Here is an 18,184-nt window from a genome sequence, read left to right as displayed (position 1 = left end):
TTAGGTTGATGGTCCTAGGAAAGCTTAGACTCAGATCTTTTAAGTCATGGAATAATCTCCCAGTGGAGGTGGCAAAAAACCCATTACTTGCATGTTTTAAATTAAACTGGACAAAACATTGGAAAACATCCTGTAGGGAACATCCCATATGAGCCAGGGGGCAGGACTGGATGGATGATTTTTGTCTGTTCTATTTCTAATGCCTGTAATATGAGGGAAGAGCAGAAAGGGTGTCACATGATTCTACTTGTGAAAATAAATGAATTAGAGTAGTTGAATAAATGTAGGGAAGAGCCATTCCTTGTGTTATAGACAGGCGCCCACGGAGAGAGGGATGATGTACTAACCACTGCCAGTTAGACCAAGGACATTCTCCTGTTAGGGTTGCCAACTTTCTAATTGCACAAAACCGAACACACTTGCCCCACCCCCTTCCCTAAAGTCCCGCCCCCCCACTCACTTCATCCCCCCTCCCTCTGTCACTTGCTCTCCCTCACCCTCACTCACTCATTTTCACTGGGCTGGGGCAGGGGGTTGGGGCGCAGGAGCGGGTAAGGGCTCCGGCTGGGGGTGTGGGCTCCAGGGTGGGGCTAGAAATGAGGGGTTCAGGATGTGTGTGGGGGGGGGGACACCTCCGGGCTGGGGCAGTGGGTTGGGGTGTGGGAGGGGGTGAGGACTCCAGCTGGGGGTGCGGGCTCTAGGGTGGGCCAGGTTTGGTGTGCAGGAGGGGGCTCCGGGGTGGGAGGTGGGGTCGAGGGGTTTGGAGTGTGGGAGGGGGTTTCGGGCTGAGGCAAGGGGTTGGGGTGTAGGAGGGGGTACAGACTCTGGGATAGAGGTGTGAGCTCTGGGGTGGGGCAGGGATTGGGGTCCGGGGTGTGTGTGCGTGGGATGTGGACTCCAGGAGGGAGTTTGGGTGCAGGAGGGGGCTCAGGGATGGGGGTTGGGATGTGGGAGGGCGTACGGACTCCGGCCAGGCAGCGCTTACCTCATGTGGCTCCCGGAAGTGGCCACATTTCCCTCGGCCCTTAGGCGGAGGCACAGCCAGGCGGCTCTGCGCATTGATTCCGCCTGCAGGTGCCGCCCCCGCAGCTCCCATTGGCCGCGGTTCCTGGCCAATGGAGATGCGGAGCTGGTGCTTGGGGGCGGGGGGCTGCGCACTGAGCCCCCCTAGCAGCGCCTCTGCCTAGGGGCCACAGGGACATGCCAGCCACTTCTGGGGAGCCAGGCGGAGCCAGGTTGGGAACCTGCCAGCCCCGCTACGCCACCAGCTGGACTTGTAACCGCCTGATCAGTGGTTCTGACCGGAGCTGCCGGGGTCCCTTTTCCACCAGGTTCTCTGGTCGAAAACCGGACACCTGGCAACCCTATTTCCTGTGCTACAAAGAAGCTTACCATCCATGAAGTGAGATGACCCATTCATACGCAGGCAGCAAAAATCCAAATGTGGGGACAGGGAAACACATGGAGTCTGAATGGCTGCTAATCAGTAACACAGGTGCTCCAGGTCCCCGGGTGCAGAGGGCTGTTAATTGCTGCCTGTGCCCCAGTACATTGGTTCCAGTGAGCTCAGGGCTATCTCTGCACTGCTTCTTACTGTGCTTTGGAGTTGGGGGTGCCAGCAGTTACTGTGATAGGGAGGGGGAGTCTGTTAGCTGCCCAGCATGACATTGCAGTCACATGTGCCACATGGGAGCCAGGAAAAGTGCCAGAATATCTGGTGAGCAGTTTGCTAAAGGTTGGGTAGGGGCTCCATTGGTAAGATTCAGGCACAAAATGTCATTCCTGCTCAGTGTGGTGTTGTGTACGTGACCCCTTCCTTCTAGCCCCAAGCTCTGGATGCTTCTTAAATCTGAGCTGTAACTGCTCCGTAGGCTGCTGACCCTTCCGGGGATTTCTCAACAGGTGGTTCAGATTAACTCCTCATTAAAAACCTTCTGAGCAGCACCCTCATTAAGGAGAAACTGCAGAAATCCTGGCAGAGAACATTCAGGGGACGAGGGGAAGGGGCAGGAGCTGTGGGAGGCCAAGGGGACCAGTCCTCCATCTCCTTATGTTGATTGAGTATCCTGAGATGGCCCATTTCAGAAGCCAATGTGAAAGGCAGAACCTAGGGATGGTGATGCTATGTCTCGCAGTGCCCTCTGTAGGAAGGAAGGAGGTGGTTACATTAGAATTGCAGAAAAAAAATCCTTGCCAACTATTGGTTCAGAAAGTTTTACTTCTGTTCCGTGATGGCATTTCTCATTCCAAACAGGTGTGCAAGGAGACACCTTCCAACACACGACCTGGCTGCCTGCTTGGGTGTCTGTGGCCTGATTTCCAAGATGAGCACCCATAGCTCTGGCTGACTTCATTGGAAGTTGCACGCACTCAGCCCCTCTGAAAATCAGGCCACTATCCATCTAGAACATCTTAAAGCGCCCATCTTATAACTGCTGTAATAAGACTTCTTGAGCAGGCCCGGTCAGACTGCCAGAGCCACTGGGAACAAATGTTGTTTTGGGGTGGCTGTATGTTGGAATCGCAGTGCTCATTGTGTTGGGTTGGTGATTTTCCTGTTTTCTTCTTAACCCTCACCAGAATGGCACCAGATCTGCTGTGGGGGGCACCTTTGGTTTGTTTAAAACTCTTGTATGCTCTATAAACACTGTCTTCTGTCCAAAGGGTGGTGTAAGTCCTGTGGCTGCTGTCTCCACATTGTGGGGAGATACTGAATGTCATAGGAAAGATAAGTGCACTTGGGCTAGCTCTGAAAACGGTCTTTTGAGAACTGCAGGCTAGATGTTTTGCCAACACCTCCCGAGAACACATTTATATGCACGACCATAACCATTGTGCATATAAATGTGGAGACTGAGAGAAGCGAGGATCGTATTAATAGCTTAGCATCTGCAGAAATGGTGTCTGGTGAGGCACCCAGATTGGCTTGGATCCACTGTCATGTGAATAAAAAAACTGGCCGATGCATCATAAATAAAATCTGCTATGGACTTGTCACCCTTTGTCTTATTGTCTTCGTACATGTTAGCACGCTAATGACATTAGCACATGCTAAACAGGGAGGCGGTTTGAACCTCATAGAGGGTAGAGACATGTAAGGAGACTGAGAATCTAAAAATATGGGGCCCAGTTGTGCGCACGCTTGTGCATGTGAGGAACTTGACTCACATGAGTAGCCCTATTGATGTCAGTGGGATTACTCTCACCTCTACATTTATATATGCTCCTGTTTATAGGATTGGGCCTCTGGTCAGGTCACAAAGCTAATGAGACCTCCAGGTGATAGAGGAAGTTAAATTAGAGAGACATTCGTGTTTTGATATGGCAGTGGAGCTCTGAACCTCATACAAAGAGCCATCGTCCCATGGAACAAGGAGCTGATACTCCCTCTCTTTGCTGCTCTGTTGTGACTGCACTTGGAGTATTGGGTTCAGTTCTGGGCATCCTGAGACTAGGAGGATGTAGACCCACTGGAGGGGATTCTGAGAAAAGCAGCTACAGTGACTGAGGGCTAGAAGGGTTGACTTAAGGAAACAGATCTATTTTTAGATTGAATATCAAGAGATATCGGCTAATAGTGGGATGCATAAACCCATGGAATAGTTTCCCTTGGAAAGTGACAGGAGTCCTGTTGCTTGTGATGTTACAACTGGGCAAAGATCTTACACTGTAGGAAGAGTCCTGTAGTGGCTGGGAAAATGGACTACATGTTGTAAAGGGTCTTTACCATCTCTAATTGGTGAGATTCTGTGCTAATTCCCCTGGGATGCAGGCAGTGAGTCTGGCAGGATTAATTGGGTACTGTAGCCCTTTGGGGATTCTGAATCTTAATAACTGAGACCACTCCATGGGGTAAGGTAAGGCCCAAAGGGTTCACTGCATTCTGGTCAGAACAGAACAGGCGTTTCTGTTTTTTCTTCAGTGTGCACTTTAACGTGGGATCCACTGGTAATGCTGTAAAGCACCCCAGGGCCCTGACTAAACAAATCTCTGTAACTGTGGTATGAGTCTACTGGTGGGCAACATGAGGTGAAGAATAATTCCCTCTCAAGTACTGTTGCTGCTGGAGGCAGCGGGTAGGGGATAGTGTGGGGTGATTCTCCAAGGAGCATTGCTGCAGGACATTGCTAAATAGCATTTCAGGAAAGAAAAAAAAATGGAGGCACTTACAATATGTCTGGGTTCACGGTACAACCTTTCAAGCCATTTATCAAAGCACCCGCAGGTCCTATTTCCAGGCAGGTGAAACAGTAAAGCAATAGTGATCGAGGTGCAGGGCTTTTTCTGGGGATTAATGGTGGGCAAGGAAAAGTTGATGGCCTGAGAGGCAGCTGAGGGACCCCATCTGATCATTAATCTTCAGGAAATGCCTTGTGCCTAAGTGATTGTTGCTGTTTATACCCTGAGAATGGAGGTGGAGAGCCTATGGGCATATGGGTTATTTCCAAGTGTGATAGTTTCCCTTGGTATGTTCAGGGCATCTGTGCTTTGTAGAACTGTCAGTGGGATGGGAATGTTGATGGATGATCCAAGCATTCGGCTTATAATGAAATCAAGCAAATAAAGTTTTTCCCATGGTGCCTTTTCCCCGGTGCCATATGTGTGCATGGCACTTCACAGATTAATAAGAGGATGTGGTACCTGCTCCGTGGAATTTACAGTCTAACTGGATCACACACACTAATTGCAACATGCCAGCGATCGAGGGAGAAGGAACTGGGACGGGATAAGAACTGTACACAATGGGAGGAGAATACAGCTCATAGAGTGTAGCCTCTCTGACAGAGAGATTGTATGTGTTTTTGTTTCCATCACTTATTGTAGTTACATTTTTAAGTCTCCTTCAAAGTAAATCTGCAGCTGATCAGATCCGTATAAGCCAGTGCCACCTTATGCTTACGCCCATTACAATTTCATATGTGGCCTTTTATCCCAGGCGACTCCAAGTGTGCTCAGCAGGATGGAGAAGCAAAGGCGCAGGGAGGAAGAGGAGGAGCGCCAAATCCTCCTGGCAGTGCAGAAGAAGGAGCAGGAACAGCTGCTAAAGGAGGAGAGGAAGAGGGAGATGGAGGAGAAGGTCAAAGCAGTGGAAGGTACCTGTAATTGCTGTGTGAAGTGGAGGTGTGGACATTGAAAGGGCCCCTGATGGGGTTATTAAACTGAATTGAGATATATCCTTTGTGCTCCTTCCATGCCATAGACTCCTTCATATACGTCCAAGATGGAATCAGTGATTGTGTTACTTCAGAAGTGGGTTTGTTATTCTCTGGCCTCTTCTTGTTTGGCCGCCTGTATTCCCTTTTCCTTCTCCCTTCTCCCTCCTTGTCCTCTTGTATCCCCTTCAGCTCTGTCTTCCTCCTACCACCCTGGTTTCATCACCTTCCGAAACTCTGTCCTTTCCTCCTCCCTACTGTTTATGCTCCTCTTGCAGTTCCCTGCCCCTCTTCTGCCTCCCCACAGACAACCTGCCCAGTTGGGTTTTCATTGCCTCTGAGCAGCACTCGTTCCATTCTGCCGGAAGCACGTGGACAGAAATGCTGCAAGGTGGAACCGCCTTGCCAAGGGGGAAGGGTGGGTGCCGCAAGAGCAGAGTTTCCACACTGATGTGGGCCATTAAACGGCGATCTCATAATTCAGGGTCCAGACTGGACCCAGGGTTAAAAACTAGGTTGTGCAGGGGACAACTTTAGAAGCTTTTCCAAGTGCTAGTTCATGCTGTCCACACACTGTTGCCTAACAGATAACTGTTTGGGGTTTAAGCAGTCAGAGGATGTGAACACCTGTCATCAGACAGGTGTGCGTTGACACTAGAATGTCACAGGAATAAGATGGGGTCTGAATGCCCTTCAGCTGAGTTACCCGGATTCATTTATTTGCTGTGGTTTGAGTCTGTTTGCAGTTTATTCAACTCCTCAATCTCCCAGCTGAACAGAAATGACTCTTGCTTTCTTCCTGCCCCTCTTCCCATTGCAGTAATTCTGAGCTAAAGGACCAGCAGGAAGTGTGAGCTTGAGAAGTCAGAGGTGGTACATGTGTGGGGAGGACAGGTTTTTTCTGGGCTTAATGTAGCATTGTCAGGTTTCATTTCACTCTTGCTTTGGGCTGCTGCAACCGGGTGCAGGGTGAGTCAGTCATTTCATCTGGGGACAGAAATGCTAGATCTGTGGTTATCACAACAAATGACTAGGCTACTGCAGCACCAGGAAGACCCAGCATGTCCCCAGAAAACGGCTCTGGATGTAAATGTCTGGGGTAGTAGAAGTGCTTGTGAATTGTTTAAGATGATACAGAATTAGTATAACAAAAAGAAAAACACAGTACACAAAACCAGTAAACTTTCCAATACAGAATAGTCTGCTAACCAGATGTTTGGTAGTAGGCCAGATATCCTGTAACAGAGTAGCTTTTTCTACCTGCCACCCCTTTAGCCTTTTAAAACCCAATTACACAGATGGCCTTTATACGTCTCTAGTTGTCAGTCCTAGCTAATCTAGTCAAAATCTAGTGCATTAACCATAAATCCATTCAATTCCAGATCTACCACAGACTTCCTGTGTCACTTTGGCAAGTGACATAATTTCCTGTGCTTCAATTCCCCATCTGTAAAATGGGCATAATACTTCTCTACATCTCAGGTGTTGTGAGGATAAATCTGCAAATACATGGGAGATGCTCAGATACTGCTTTGATATCAGCCATATATGTACATAGAGAGATAAATGGAATCACTGCATTATCTGATGGTGTTAGGCCTTGTCTACACAAAAAGTTTGCTCTGGGTTAGCTTAAATCTGTTTTTAAAAACAATTTAATTAAACTGGTGTAAATGTCTGTGTGGACTGCCTCATTTTGGTTTAAGAGTGGCTTATTTCAGTGTAGTTTAAAGCTGCTCCCAATTAACTTAAGCCTAATTAAAATAAGTTTGTCTTAAACCAAAATAAGTGTCCATGAAGTCTTATTGCACTGGTTTAACTAAACTGATTTAAAATCAAACCTTTAGTTAAATCAGTGCATATTTTGTATGTACACTAGGCCTCAGAAACATCAGTTATCCAGGTAATATTCTGGGTTTTCCACAGTTCACTTTATTACTAGACATGGTCTCAGTGACAGTAAATCAAGTTTTTCTCTGGGAAAAGAGTTTTCATAACAGATCAGCAATGACCCTAAGATGAAGTAGTTTATTTTGTAAAACTGGATGTTCACATACACAGGTTTTCAGGGTTACAAAGACTATGAACTTTATGGTTCATCTTAACTGAATTCTGTAAGGAGTCCTGCAATGACAGAAAACTGGAGAATGAAGCATTTGTACCATCTAATGAGACTTCACCTGCTTTTTAGTTCAGGCTGCAGGCGTACTTAGATCGTCTGTACCTTGTCAATCTGGTATTTTGCTAGCCCCTTCTTTAGGATATAACCCAGATGGTGAACCTCTGCTGGGCCCATCTGCATTTCCCTGGATTTATGGTTTCAACCAGCTTTCTGGATTTCCACCAGAATAGCTGTTAGAGGTTTCAAGTGCTCCTCTCACATGGCACTATGTATCACCTAGCTACGTCATTGGAAAATTATGAAGTACCTTTGGGACACTGGCAACCTTTCGGAGTTTGATGGGTAGTGCCCCGTGTAGGCCAAAAGCGTGCCAGTGAATTAAAACAGTCCAATTGTGATCTTAATGAAAAGCATCATCAGATTTAGACAGCTTCCCAAAGCCTACACAAAGTGAACACTCCCATTTTTCTTGGGCACTATCACTACAAGGCTTGTCCATTTGGTATTAAATGGCTCAGTTACTCCTAGGTCATTCATTTTCCTTAACTCATCGTACGGGTATCCATTTGGTCTCAGTGACCCTAATCCTGTAAAAAGTGATGTGTGATATTAAAGTAGTTCTTGCTGGATCAATTTAATGATCCAGCTGTATACAGGAATATATGTTGGGATTGCTCTATTCCAGGTTCAAGGATAAGCCAGGTGGATTCCTCCTTCTCATCTTTCTGACCAGGCCAACTTGGATCCAAGGCCTTTCCTTCCCCTTTGATCTTCTGGATCAGCTCACAAGATGTAAATTCCCCTTTTGATTCCTTCCACATATGCCACCTTTCCTGGTTTCCCATATACAGTAGGTCCTCTGGAAAAAAGTTGTTTCTCTGTAGCCAAAGACCCAGTTACCACACATGATATTGGACAGTCTGCTACAAGTTGTGGTATTCTAAGTCAGGATATACCAATTCTATGTTAGAGGGGATGTTTATCAGCCATACTTACTTTCATCCAAAATTTACTGGTCCTTAATTTCTATTCAGAACTCCAGAAACCCATGTAATCTCCATGTACACAGCACAATTCCAAGATGTTGCTTACATCCAGACCTTTAGTGAGGATCCATTTGTGGTGGACAAAGGTCTATGCACTACCTGTATCAAGGAGGCCTCTGAACTTCCTCCCATTTAGGAATCACACACACATCTGGATGCCATCACCCAAATAGCTGGTATTAAGATTCCTCCTGGGAAAAGACACAGGCTCATCATCCATGACATTGTTCACTGGAGAGTACCTTGCTTTATGTCACATTTGGTCACAGTAAAAGTATACCTTGTTTTTTATATCCATTCCACCCCTCTAGTATCCAGGTTTATTTTACACCAAGTCCCCTCTCTCCCCTTCCCTATTTTTGCACCTTGAGTGCTAGCCAGAGTCCTGTAAGGGTAAACTTGAAAACTCTTCACCATTCTTTGTTCTGACACACACCCAGGTCTGAAACGGCTCCTGAATGATAATGTCCAGTATCTCCTCAGTGGATTTCTTTGGATGTAGCAATCGTGTTGTAGAATTAATCAAGTTTTTCTCAGGGTGCTGCTTCTGATGGACCCTTCAGCAGTATTCAGAGACCTGACCCTTCTCTTAGGTTAGCAGTTTTTTCTTAGGAGTAGTCACTGGGGTGTCCTCATGTGATGCAATAGACCTCAGGTGCCTTCTCAGATGGGGTACCAGGAAAGGAATCCACCGGCTCTGTGGCTGGTCACAAAATATGGCCAGCCACACAAAACAAAGACAATTCCAACATCTTCCCCCTTGTGGTTCTGGGAAAGTTTAGGAGGCTTTTGCACCATCCTTGATGGACATTCTTCCTCAAAAACATACCTTTGAAGACAGGAATGGTGCTCCTGGTGTCAGTGGGAGTAAGGTAGGTCAGAGACATTCATTCTCAGTTTTTTCTCTTCATCCCTTTTTACCTCCCTCCTTAGTTGACAAACTGGAATGTAGCAATAGCTTTCCTTCAGAGTGTGGCACTTCTTGAGCCCTGCTCATCTTTTACTGCCTTAGTCTCGTGTCACTTTGGCCCTTTAAGAACAATTAGAAAAGGGATGTGACGGCTGCCATCTCACGGGACAGGCCTGAGGTGCAGAGGCTGTAGGAGGCAAATACACCAGAATCTCCTCCAGTCTCTCATCTTCTGCTATCCTTTCTTTGGGTCTCCACCTTACATTTCCAAGTCTCTGGTATTCTCCTCTGTGGGAGATCCCACCTTCATACCATATGTGGGTTGCTGCAGTGACCAAGGAAACAGAGTCTTCTCAGAAAACAGTTCTGGAGACATAATCTTGGTACAAAACATGTGCTTGTGAATTTAAATGCACGTAGAACTGGTAAAAGAAAAAGAAAACTAAGCTCACACAAAACCAGTAAACTTCCCCATCTGAAACAGAACAGTTGCTAACCAATGTCTGGCTGCAGACCAGAGGTGGTCTGAAAGTAGCTCCTGCCATCCCTGCCACTGACTTCTTAAACCTCAGCAACACAGCTGGCCCAGTCAGTTAAGTGGAAATTTGTCTGGAAACAGGCTAGCAGCAGCTTTGCAACAGTGACACTGGGAAATAAGTTGTTGTTAAGGAGGAGAGGAGGAAAGGCAGGTGTGGTGCTCCTGTATTCTCTGTTTCCTTGCTGCTGCCATTTCTGGAGGGATGACAGCGTTTACTGGGTAAAGCCCTTGGCTGTCGGACACAACAACCTCCTGAAATTGGCTGCTGAATAGCCTCCTTAGTTTTCGTGTGTGATGTTACTGATGAGGGGTAAGAGGGCTAAACGGCTTTCTTTCTCCCATTGCAGAACGAGCCAGGAGGAGGAAGCTCCGGGAAGAACGGGCTTGGCTTCTGGCCCAGGGGAAGGAGCTTCCCCCAGAACTTTCCCACTTGGATCCCAGTTCTCCTGCTAGGGAGGAAAGGAAGACCAAGGATCTGTGAGTACATTGTAGTGTGTGCAACAGGCCTGTGCATTCATACGCTTTCAGGGTAGGGGGTAGGAGGAATGTGGCCAGTGATAAAGTAAATGGGGTGGGTGTTAATAAGGATGGTGAGGAGGGGATTGAGGTGGGAGGAACGTCTGAGGGGTGTAGAGTGCAGTACAGGAAAGAGGGTGTCCGTTTGAATGAGTGTTCATAGTGTGGATGCACGTACGGGTTCTTCTGCAGAACCTTACTGTTGGGAGCACCAAGTATGGGGTGGAGGAATGATGAAGATAAGAGTGTGTGTATTCATTATTGCACTTCCCATTTGCAGCTTTGAACTGGATGATGAGTTCACCGCCATGTACAAAGGTCAGTCTCCTACTCTCGCCTTTCACTTCGCAGGAGTTAAAAATAACTGTCTGTCTGCCTGGCTGTGCGTAACAGTTTCTCTTCCTTTTGTTGCGGTCAGTTCTAGATGTGGTAAAGGCTCACAAGGACTCTTGGCCCTTCTTGGAACCAGTTGATGAATCATATGCTCCAAACTACTACCAGATCATTAAGGTAGGCAACATGGTCCAACCCGCTCCGTCGGTCTTGCATGTGACTCTTTGGATTGATAGAAAGCTAGGTCTTTAGTCAGTTCTTTGTTGTTCTTTGGCCATGTGTTATGCAGGAGGTCAGACTAGATGACCATAACAGTCCCTTCTGGCTTCTTTAGGAAGCTAGTAACACCACCTTCTGGGCCTCTCTCATGCTTGTTGTAATTGAAGGGAGATCTTGATGTGTTTCAGGCTCCCATGGACATTTCTAGCATGGAGAAGAAGCTGAATGGAGGTCAGTACTGCACTAAGGAGGAGTTTGTGGGTGACATGAAGACCATGTTCAGGAACTGCCTAAAATACAATGGTGAAGGCAGCGGTAAGAGCAATGAGAAAACTTGTTCCATCTATTGATAGCTCTTGGTGGTCAAAAAGCCCTACCCTCTACCTAGTCATCCATAGCTGGCTCGTACTGGACACCAGAACTCTTTCTGGATACCTTCTGAAGGGTGGAGGTGACAGCAGGAGTTCATGGATAGTAAAGCCCCGATTCAGCAAGGTTCGTAAATGTTTCTGTAATGGTAAGCACATGACCAGTCACATTGACTTCAGTTGGGGCTACCCACACGCGTAAAGTTATGCATGTACTTAAATACCTTGATAAATTGGGGCCTATTAACTGTACCAAAGGATCTAGTCTAGTTGGGCAGAGTGCAGTAGGTGCGAAGAAAAAAGACCCTTCAGGAGTTTGCTCTCTTGTATGTGTGTGTTCTCTGTGTTATGGGGATGGTATCTGAATTACAGGGATTGTGTGGAGGGCAGGAGTATGCTTAGCCCTCAGGGTCTTTAAAGTAAAACTACGGGAGGAACACACTGTGTGCAGCCTTTTGGAGGGGAATGGTGTTCTTAGGTTCTCCTTTGAGTCTTGGATCAGCAGCACGAGTCAAGTGGTGGGAGGCCCTGGGACCATCAGGACTCCCCATTGCTATGGCAATTAAAATCAGGTGCCTCACTGAGGTGAAACATGCAGGTTTCCAGTATGGGAATATTGCAGGCTCTGTCTCGCCAGCACCTGCCAGTGTCATCCGGTATAACAGCGGAGAGGAAGGAGTTTAGATCCCTCAAGCGTTGTCCCCAAGTGAAAGTGAATTCCAACATCACAGAGGGACAAGATCTCTCTGTTCTTCCTCGAGTGCTTGCTCATGTCGATTCCATTCTAGGTGTGCGCACGCCCACGTGCACAGTCATTAGAGATTTTTGCCTTAGCGGTATCATAGGGTTGGTTGTGGTGCCCCCTTGAGTGCCGTGCTCATGCGTAGGTATATCAGGTGCCGCTGGCCCTACACCCTCTCAGTTCCTTCTTGCCTCCCATGGTGATTAGTTGGAGCACCTCTCCTTGCATAGCAAGGGCTAGTGGTTTAGTCTCTTCTGACTTTGAGCCTTAGGACTTTGTAAATAGTTGTTTATAGTAGTTAGTGTTAAGTAGTTGTTAAGTGTAGTTAGAAGTTAGAGTCCCAGAGAGGACTTTGCCCCAGTCAGGGCATGCCCTGGTCTCCGGGGTTTAAGCCCTGCGCGGATATAACAAGCCTATGCCTGTAAGTGACCCCTGCAGCAGTTGCCTTAAGTGCTTGGCGGAATCACATGTGAAGGACAAGTGTCGAATTTGTAAAAATTTTCAACCCAGGACTCAGAAAGAGCGGAATATTCGTTTGAGGGCTCATCTCATGTAGGCTGCTCTCCGTCCAACTTCTGAGCCATCCTGCCATGACTTGACTCCAACTACCTCGGCCTTGGTGCACAGCGCACCCCCGGCACCGGGTTCTGCCAGGCACCGCTCTCCGTTGCTGGTACCCAGAAAGAAAACTAAGAAGCACGGCTCCCCGGCACTGGGCAAGAAAGGCCATGGGGCATCAGGAAAAATACCCAGTTCGGGCTGCCTGGCCTCTCCGGAGCCACGTGGACCCAAACTTGTGGCAACATCGATGCCTTCCCAAGTTCCCCCAGTGCCGAGAGAGCAGAGGCCTCTGCCCGCGCCGCCGGCACCACACATGCCGCAGGAGGCGGCAAAGGCTCCCTATGTGGGCAAGCCAGCCGCTAAGACCCCCCAGGGGCCAGTGGAGCACCACCAATCCCCCCGAGCCAAGGCAGTGCTCTCCGTCTCCATGTTGCAGATCTCCGGCATCACAGCCCAGATCCTCTGGGGCTCGCCCTCGATCACCGGCACTGCATTCGCGGTCCCTGCCATCTCAACACGGATCACCTAGGGCGAGGCGGCTGTCTCTGTACAACCGGCACCATTCGCCCTCCCACTGGTCATCCTCTCGGCGCAGATCTTAGTCGCCTGCCCTGTGGGAATGCTCCCCATCGCGATACTGGTCCCCTCGGTACCAGCACTGCTCCTCCTCCAAGCACCGGTCTCTGGCGGCGACAGTCAGCAGAGCAGGCAGACACAGGCATCGACAACCTCGCCGTGGTCACTAGAAGAGGATTTCTCTAGCACAGAAGGGCAGTTTAGCCCCTCGCCGAGACTCCACCGGCGCAATTGGGCACCTGAGGCCGCGTCGACGTCTACGGTGCTGCCTTGGCAGCATGGCCAGGAGCCAGCACAGTGGCCTTATTGGAGTGCATGGGGCATGCCGGTGATGACGATGCCCCCTTTGCACCGCTAATCTGCCGTCACCTCGGAGCAAAAATTGATGGCACTGGGCTGGGTGCGTGAAGCACACTCAGAGATCGGGGTAGAGGAGACAGTGCCCACCCCAAAACCCCCTTCCCCCGCGGGGGATGATGCCCCGGAGCCTCCCCCGGCGATACAGTCGTCATCCTCATCCCTGGACAAGGTGGTCACGGGACCCTTGGGTCAGTCTGCTGGACAATTTTAAAGAACACCAGACCCTGCTTCGACGGGTGACCGAGAACTTGGGCCTAGAGGTAGAGGAGCTGGCCAAGCAGGTGGACACCATGTTCAATGTGCTCTCGGCCTCTACCCCTGCCGTGTTGCAATACCAGTGCATTACAGGGTCCTGAAAATTGCCGAGGCCCTGTGGTAAACCACTTCGTCCATCCCTCTCACTTCCAAAAGGGCCGAAAAGAAGCACTTTGCCCCGGCCAAAGGGTTCAAGTACCTTTATGCCCACCCACTTCTGGGCTCGCTGGTCGTCTCTGTGGCTAACGAGAAGGATAAGCAGGGGCACACCAGTTCAACTCCCAGAAATAAAGAGTCCAAAAGACTGGACTTTTTTGGGAGAAAAATGTATTCAACAGCCAGCCTGCAATTCTGGGTGATGAACCACCAGGCCCTCTTGGGCAGGTACAATTTTAACTTATGGGACTCCCTCTGTAAGTTCAAGGAGTCACTCACGCAGGGTTTGGCCCAGGAATTTGGCCCCCTGGTAGAGGAGGGCATCGCAGTGGCTTGGTGTTCCCTCCAAATGACGTGGGACGCAGTGGACTTGGCAGCTAAGGTGGTCGCATTGGCAATGGTCATGAGGCACAGCTCCTGGCTTCAGACCGCCGGCCTCTCCCAAGAGATACAGACCTCGATCCAGGACCTCCCATTCGATGGGAATGGACTTTTTGCAGAGCAAAGGCCACGAGGCTGCATGGGTTAAAGGACACTCAGACCACCCTTCACTCGCTGGGTATGCATATGCCGCAATCTGCAAGGAAGCAGTTCTGGCCACCCCCGCTGCCAAAGCCTTGTCAGCCCTGTCGGCGTCTGCAAGGCGAAGGGCTAGAGACACGAGTATTAGTCATCACCACCCTTCCAACTCCCGCTCATCCGCGCAGCTCGGCCCAGCTAAGCATCCAGGGAGCCAGAAGTGCTCAATTTGAAGGTGCACTTGAGAGCGACGCCCCTGTCAACTCCCTGGATCCACCTTGTTCTTTCCTCAGCCGTTTTCATCCCTACCGTTCAGTCTGGTCGCGGGTCACCTCAGACCACTGGGTTCTGGACATAGTATCTCAGGGCTATGCCCTGCAATTTTCAGCTGCCCCTCCCTCCCAGCCCCCTTCTTCCCCGTCCTTCTTCAGGGACCCTTCTCACAAGCAACTCCTCATTCAAGAGGTCGAGAACCTCCTGCACCTGGGGGCGGTGGAGGAGGTCTTTCAGGACATGAAAGGAAAGGGGTTCTATTTCCGCTACTTCCTAATCCCGAAAGCAAAAGGGGGCCACGGACCCATTCTGGACCTGTGTCGCCTCAACAAGTCTCTCAGAAAGTTGAAGTTTCGCATGGTCTCCCTGGCCTTGATCATCCCCTCCCTGGATCCGGGAGACTGGTACGCCGCCATCGACTTGAAGGATGCTTATTTCCATATTCCAAGGTGTGACAAAATGGCCAATGTTGGTATGGTGGGTCCCGCACTTTTCTTGGGGCGGGGGGGACTCTAGGACGCCACACCTTGCCCATGCTCTTGGGGTGCCAAGGGCCCCACTAGTGGCCTGGGAAGGTGGTAGAGGAGGGAAGCGGGGATGGGGTCTGGGTTTGCTCCTCACTCTGAGCCCCAGCCCCTTTCAACCCCTGCGGGTTTCTTATCCTCTTCCCGCTTGGGTAGGGTTATCCTCGGTCCTTGACGCTGAGGGAGGGAGTCTCCCTGCCCTGCTGGGGCAGGGTCTCCCTTCCTCCGGTTCTCTGGTCTTTTAATTCTCAGCAACACACCTGCAAACTCCAGTCCTCTCTCCTTCCTCGCTCCACACTGTCTGAAGCGGGGTTTTTTTATTAGGTTCCTGACAGGGCCTTAATTGCCTACAGGTGCTCCAATTAACCTGTAGTAACCTTCCCTAGTCTACAGGGAATAGGGTGACCAGATGTCCCGATTTTATAGGGACAGTCCTGATTTTTGGGGCTTTTTCTTATATAGGCTCCTATTACCCCCCACCCTCTGTCCCAATTTTTCACACTTGCTGTTTGGTCACCCTAACAGGGAACCACGCCTTAATTAGCCATGGGCTTTTATATCTCCCCTCTACCACTCTCCCACTGCTCCCTGGCTTTGCTGTATCAAAGATCACAGGCGATTCCTCCATTTCATAGTGGGCAGACTCCATTTTCAATTCATGGCGCTGCCCTTTGGCCTCTCATCGGCCCCAAGGGTGTTCACAACATGTATGGTGCCAGTGGCTGCTTACCTGAGACATCGAGGGGTCCAGGTCTCCCCATATCTCAATGACTGGGCTCATCAAGGGCAGGTCCCGGGAACAAGTACAAAGGAGCCTCGATCTGGGATGTTCCACCTGCCGGGACCTGGGCCTTTTGATAAACAAGAAAAAATCCACTTTAACGCCAGTCCAGTGAATAGAGTTCATTGGGGCAGTTCTCGACTCCACGCGAGCCAGAGCCTTTCTTCCAGAAGTATGTTTTCAGGCCGTGTCGGACATGATCTCCCATGTGATGAACCACCTGCTCACCACGGCTCACACACCAGCCTGCGGTTGTTGGACTACATGCACATCTGTGGTAAGTCATCCCTGGCTCCATCTCCGGTCCCTACAAGCGTGGCTGGCATCAGTCTACATACCCACCAGGCACGACTAAGATTGGATAGTCAGGGTGCCGGATCACATCCGGTCATCCCTGGATTGGTGGTTGGACCCTGGGTCGGTGTTGGAGGGAGTTCCCTTCGCGGCCCTGTCCTCATCGCTGACCCTGGTCTCCAACGCTTCGGACCTGGGCTGAGGAGCCCACCTGGGTGAGCTGAGCACCCAGGGCCGCTGGTTGTGGGACGATCTGGCCCACCACATAAACGTCAGGGAGCTCAGAGCAGTTCACCTGGCCTGCCAGGCTTTCTTGCCCCACCTGAAGGGCAAGGTGGTACAGATCCTGACGGACAATACCACCATAATGTAATGCATCAACAGGCAGGGCAGTGCCAAGTCTTCGGCCCTTTGTCAGGAAGCTCTCAGCCTTTGGGATGTTTGTGTGCAACATGCCATTCATCTGGTAGCTGCGCACCTGCCTGGAATCAAGAAGTTGCTAGCAGATCATCTCAGCAGGACCTTCTCGTCTCACCACGAGTGGTCGCTCCATCCGGAGGTGGTCAGCATAATCTTCCAGAGGTGGGGAACTCCCCAGGTGGACTTGTTCGCGTCCCGGCAGAACAGGAAATGTCACATGTTCTGTTCGATCCAGGGGATGGACCGGGGCTCCCTATGAGATGCATTTCTTATCCCGTGGTCAGGGGCACTGATGTATGCCTTCCCACCTGTGCCATTGATTCACAGGGTCCTTGTGAAGATCAAGCAGGACAGGGCAAAGGTTATCCTAATAGCCCCCGTGTGGCCTCGCCAGCACAGGTTTGGCACATTGCTGAACCTTTCAGTAGCTGCTCCGCTGCACCTGCCCCTCTGGTTGGATCTGCTGTCCCAGAACCACGCCAGCCTTCTGCACCCAAAACTGGCGGTGCTGCACTTGACAGTATGGCTACTGCATGGCTAAACGTGGATGAACGGAAATGCTCAGCCCATGTTCGGCAGGTCTTGCTGGGTAGCAGAAAACCCTCCACCAGAGCGATTTACCTGGCCAAATGGAAAAGGTTCACGTGCTGGGTCTCAGAACGGAGTATCCGGGCCGAGCAGGCCCCACTGCAGGAGATCCTGGATTACCTGCAGCACCTCAAACTCCAAGGTTTGTCTCTGTCATCAATCAAGATCCACCTGGCCGCTATCTCGGCTTTCCACTTTCCGTTCCAAGGCAGTTCGATCTTTGCTCACGACATGACATCCCGGTTTTTGAAAGATCTGGAGCATCTCTACCCACAAGTCCGGGATTCCATCCGTCCGTGGGACCTGAATTTTGTGCTGTCGAGACTCATGGGGCTTCCCTTCAAGCCTCTGGCTTCCTGCTGTCTCCTGCTTCTCTCGTAGAAGGTTGCGTTCCTGGTCGCGATAATGTCAGCCTGTAGGGTGTCCGAAATCAGGCACTTATTTTGGAACCGCTCTATATGGCGTTCTACAAGGACAGGGTCCAGCTGCGACCCCACTCAGCATTTTTGTCCAAGGTCATCTCCCAGTTTCATGCTAGTCAGGACATATACTTACCTGTCTTCTTTCCAAAGCCTCATACGTAGAGATGAGGAGCACAGGCTACACACCCTGGATGTCAGGAGGGCGCTGGCCTTCTACATAGATAGAACAAAGCCATTCCGTAAGTCAATGCAGTTGTTTGTTGCGGTGGTAGGCAGAATGAAAGGTCGCCCAGTGCCTGCTCAGAGGATTTCGTTCTGGATCATGGCCTGCATCCACTATTGCTATGAGCTTGAGAAGATGCCTCCGTCTGCAATCATGATGGCACACTCGACTAGGGCACAAGCATCGTCAGTGGCCTTCCTGGCACAGGTACCAATCCAAGAGATCTGCAGAGCTGCTACCTGGTCATCTGTCCACACGTACATGTCTCATTGTGCTGTAGGCCTG

At 50.0% G+C, this 18,184-nt stretch overlaps 1 protein-coding gene across 1 annotated transcript in view; it reads left to right on the top strand.

Moving 5' to 3' along the window:
* Positions 1-18,184, top strand: part of LOC112113988 (cat eye syndrome critical region protein 2) — a 131,719-nt gene that overhangs the window by 100,127 nt on the left and 13,408 nt on the right. The window contains 5 exon segments of the mRNA XM_024210488.1: positions 4,937-5,093; positions 10,117-10,246; positions 10,566-10,603; positions 10,704-10,795; positions 11,026-11,152. Of these exon segments, the coding sequence (XP_024066256.1) occupies positions 4,937-5,093; positions 10,117-10,246; positions 10,566-10,603; positions 10,704-10,795; positions 11,026-11,152 (544 nt within the window).

This window comes from Terrapene carolina, unplaced genomic scaffold, assembly GCF_002925995.2.
Source record: "Terrapene carolina triunguis isolate 2854851 unplaced genomic scaffold, T_m_triunguis-2.0 Scaffold190, whole genome shotgun sequence".
NCBI classification, from domain to species: domain Eukaryota; kingdom Metazoa; phylum Chordata; order Testudines; family Emydidae; genus Terrapene; species Terrapene triunguis.
This window is presented reverse-complemented; position numbering and strand designations above follow the sequence as displayed.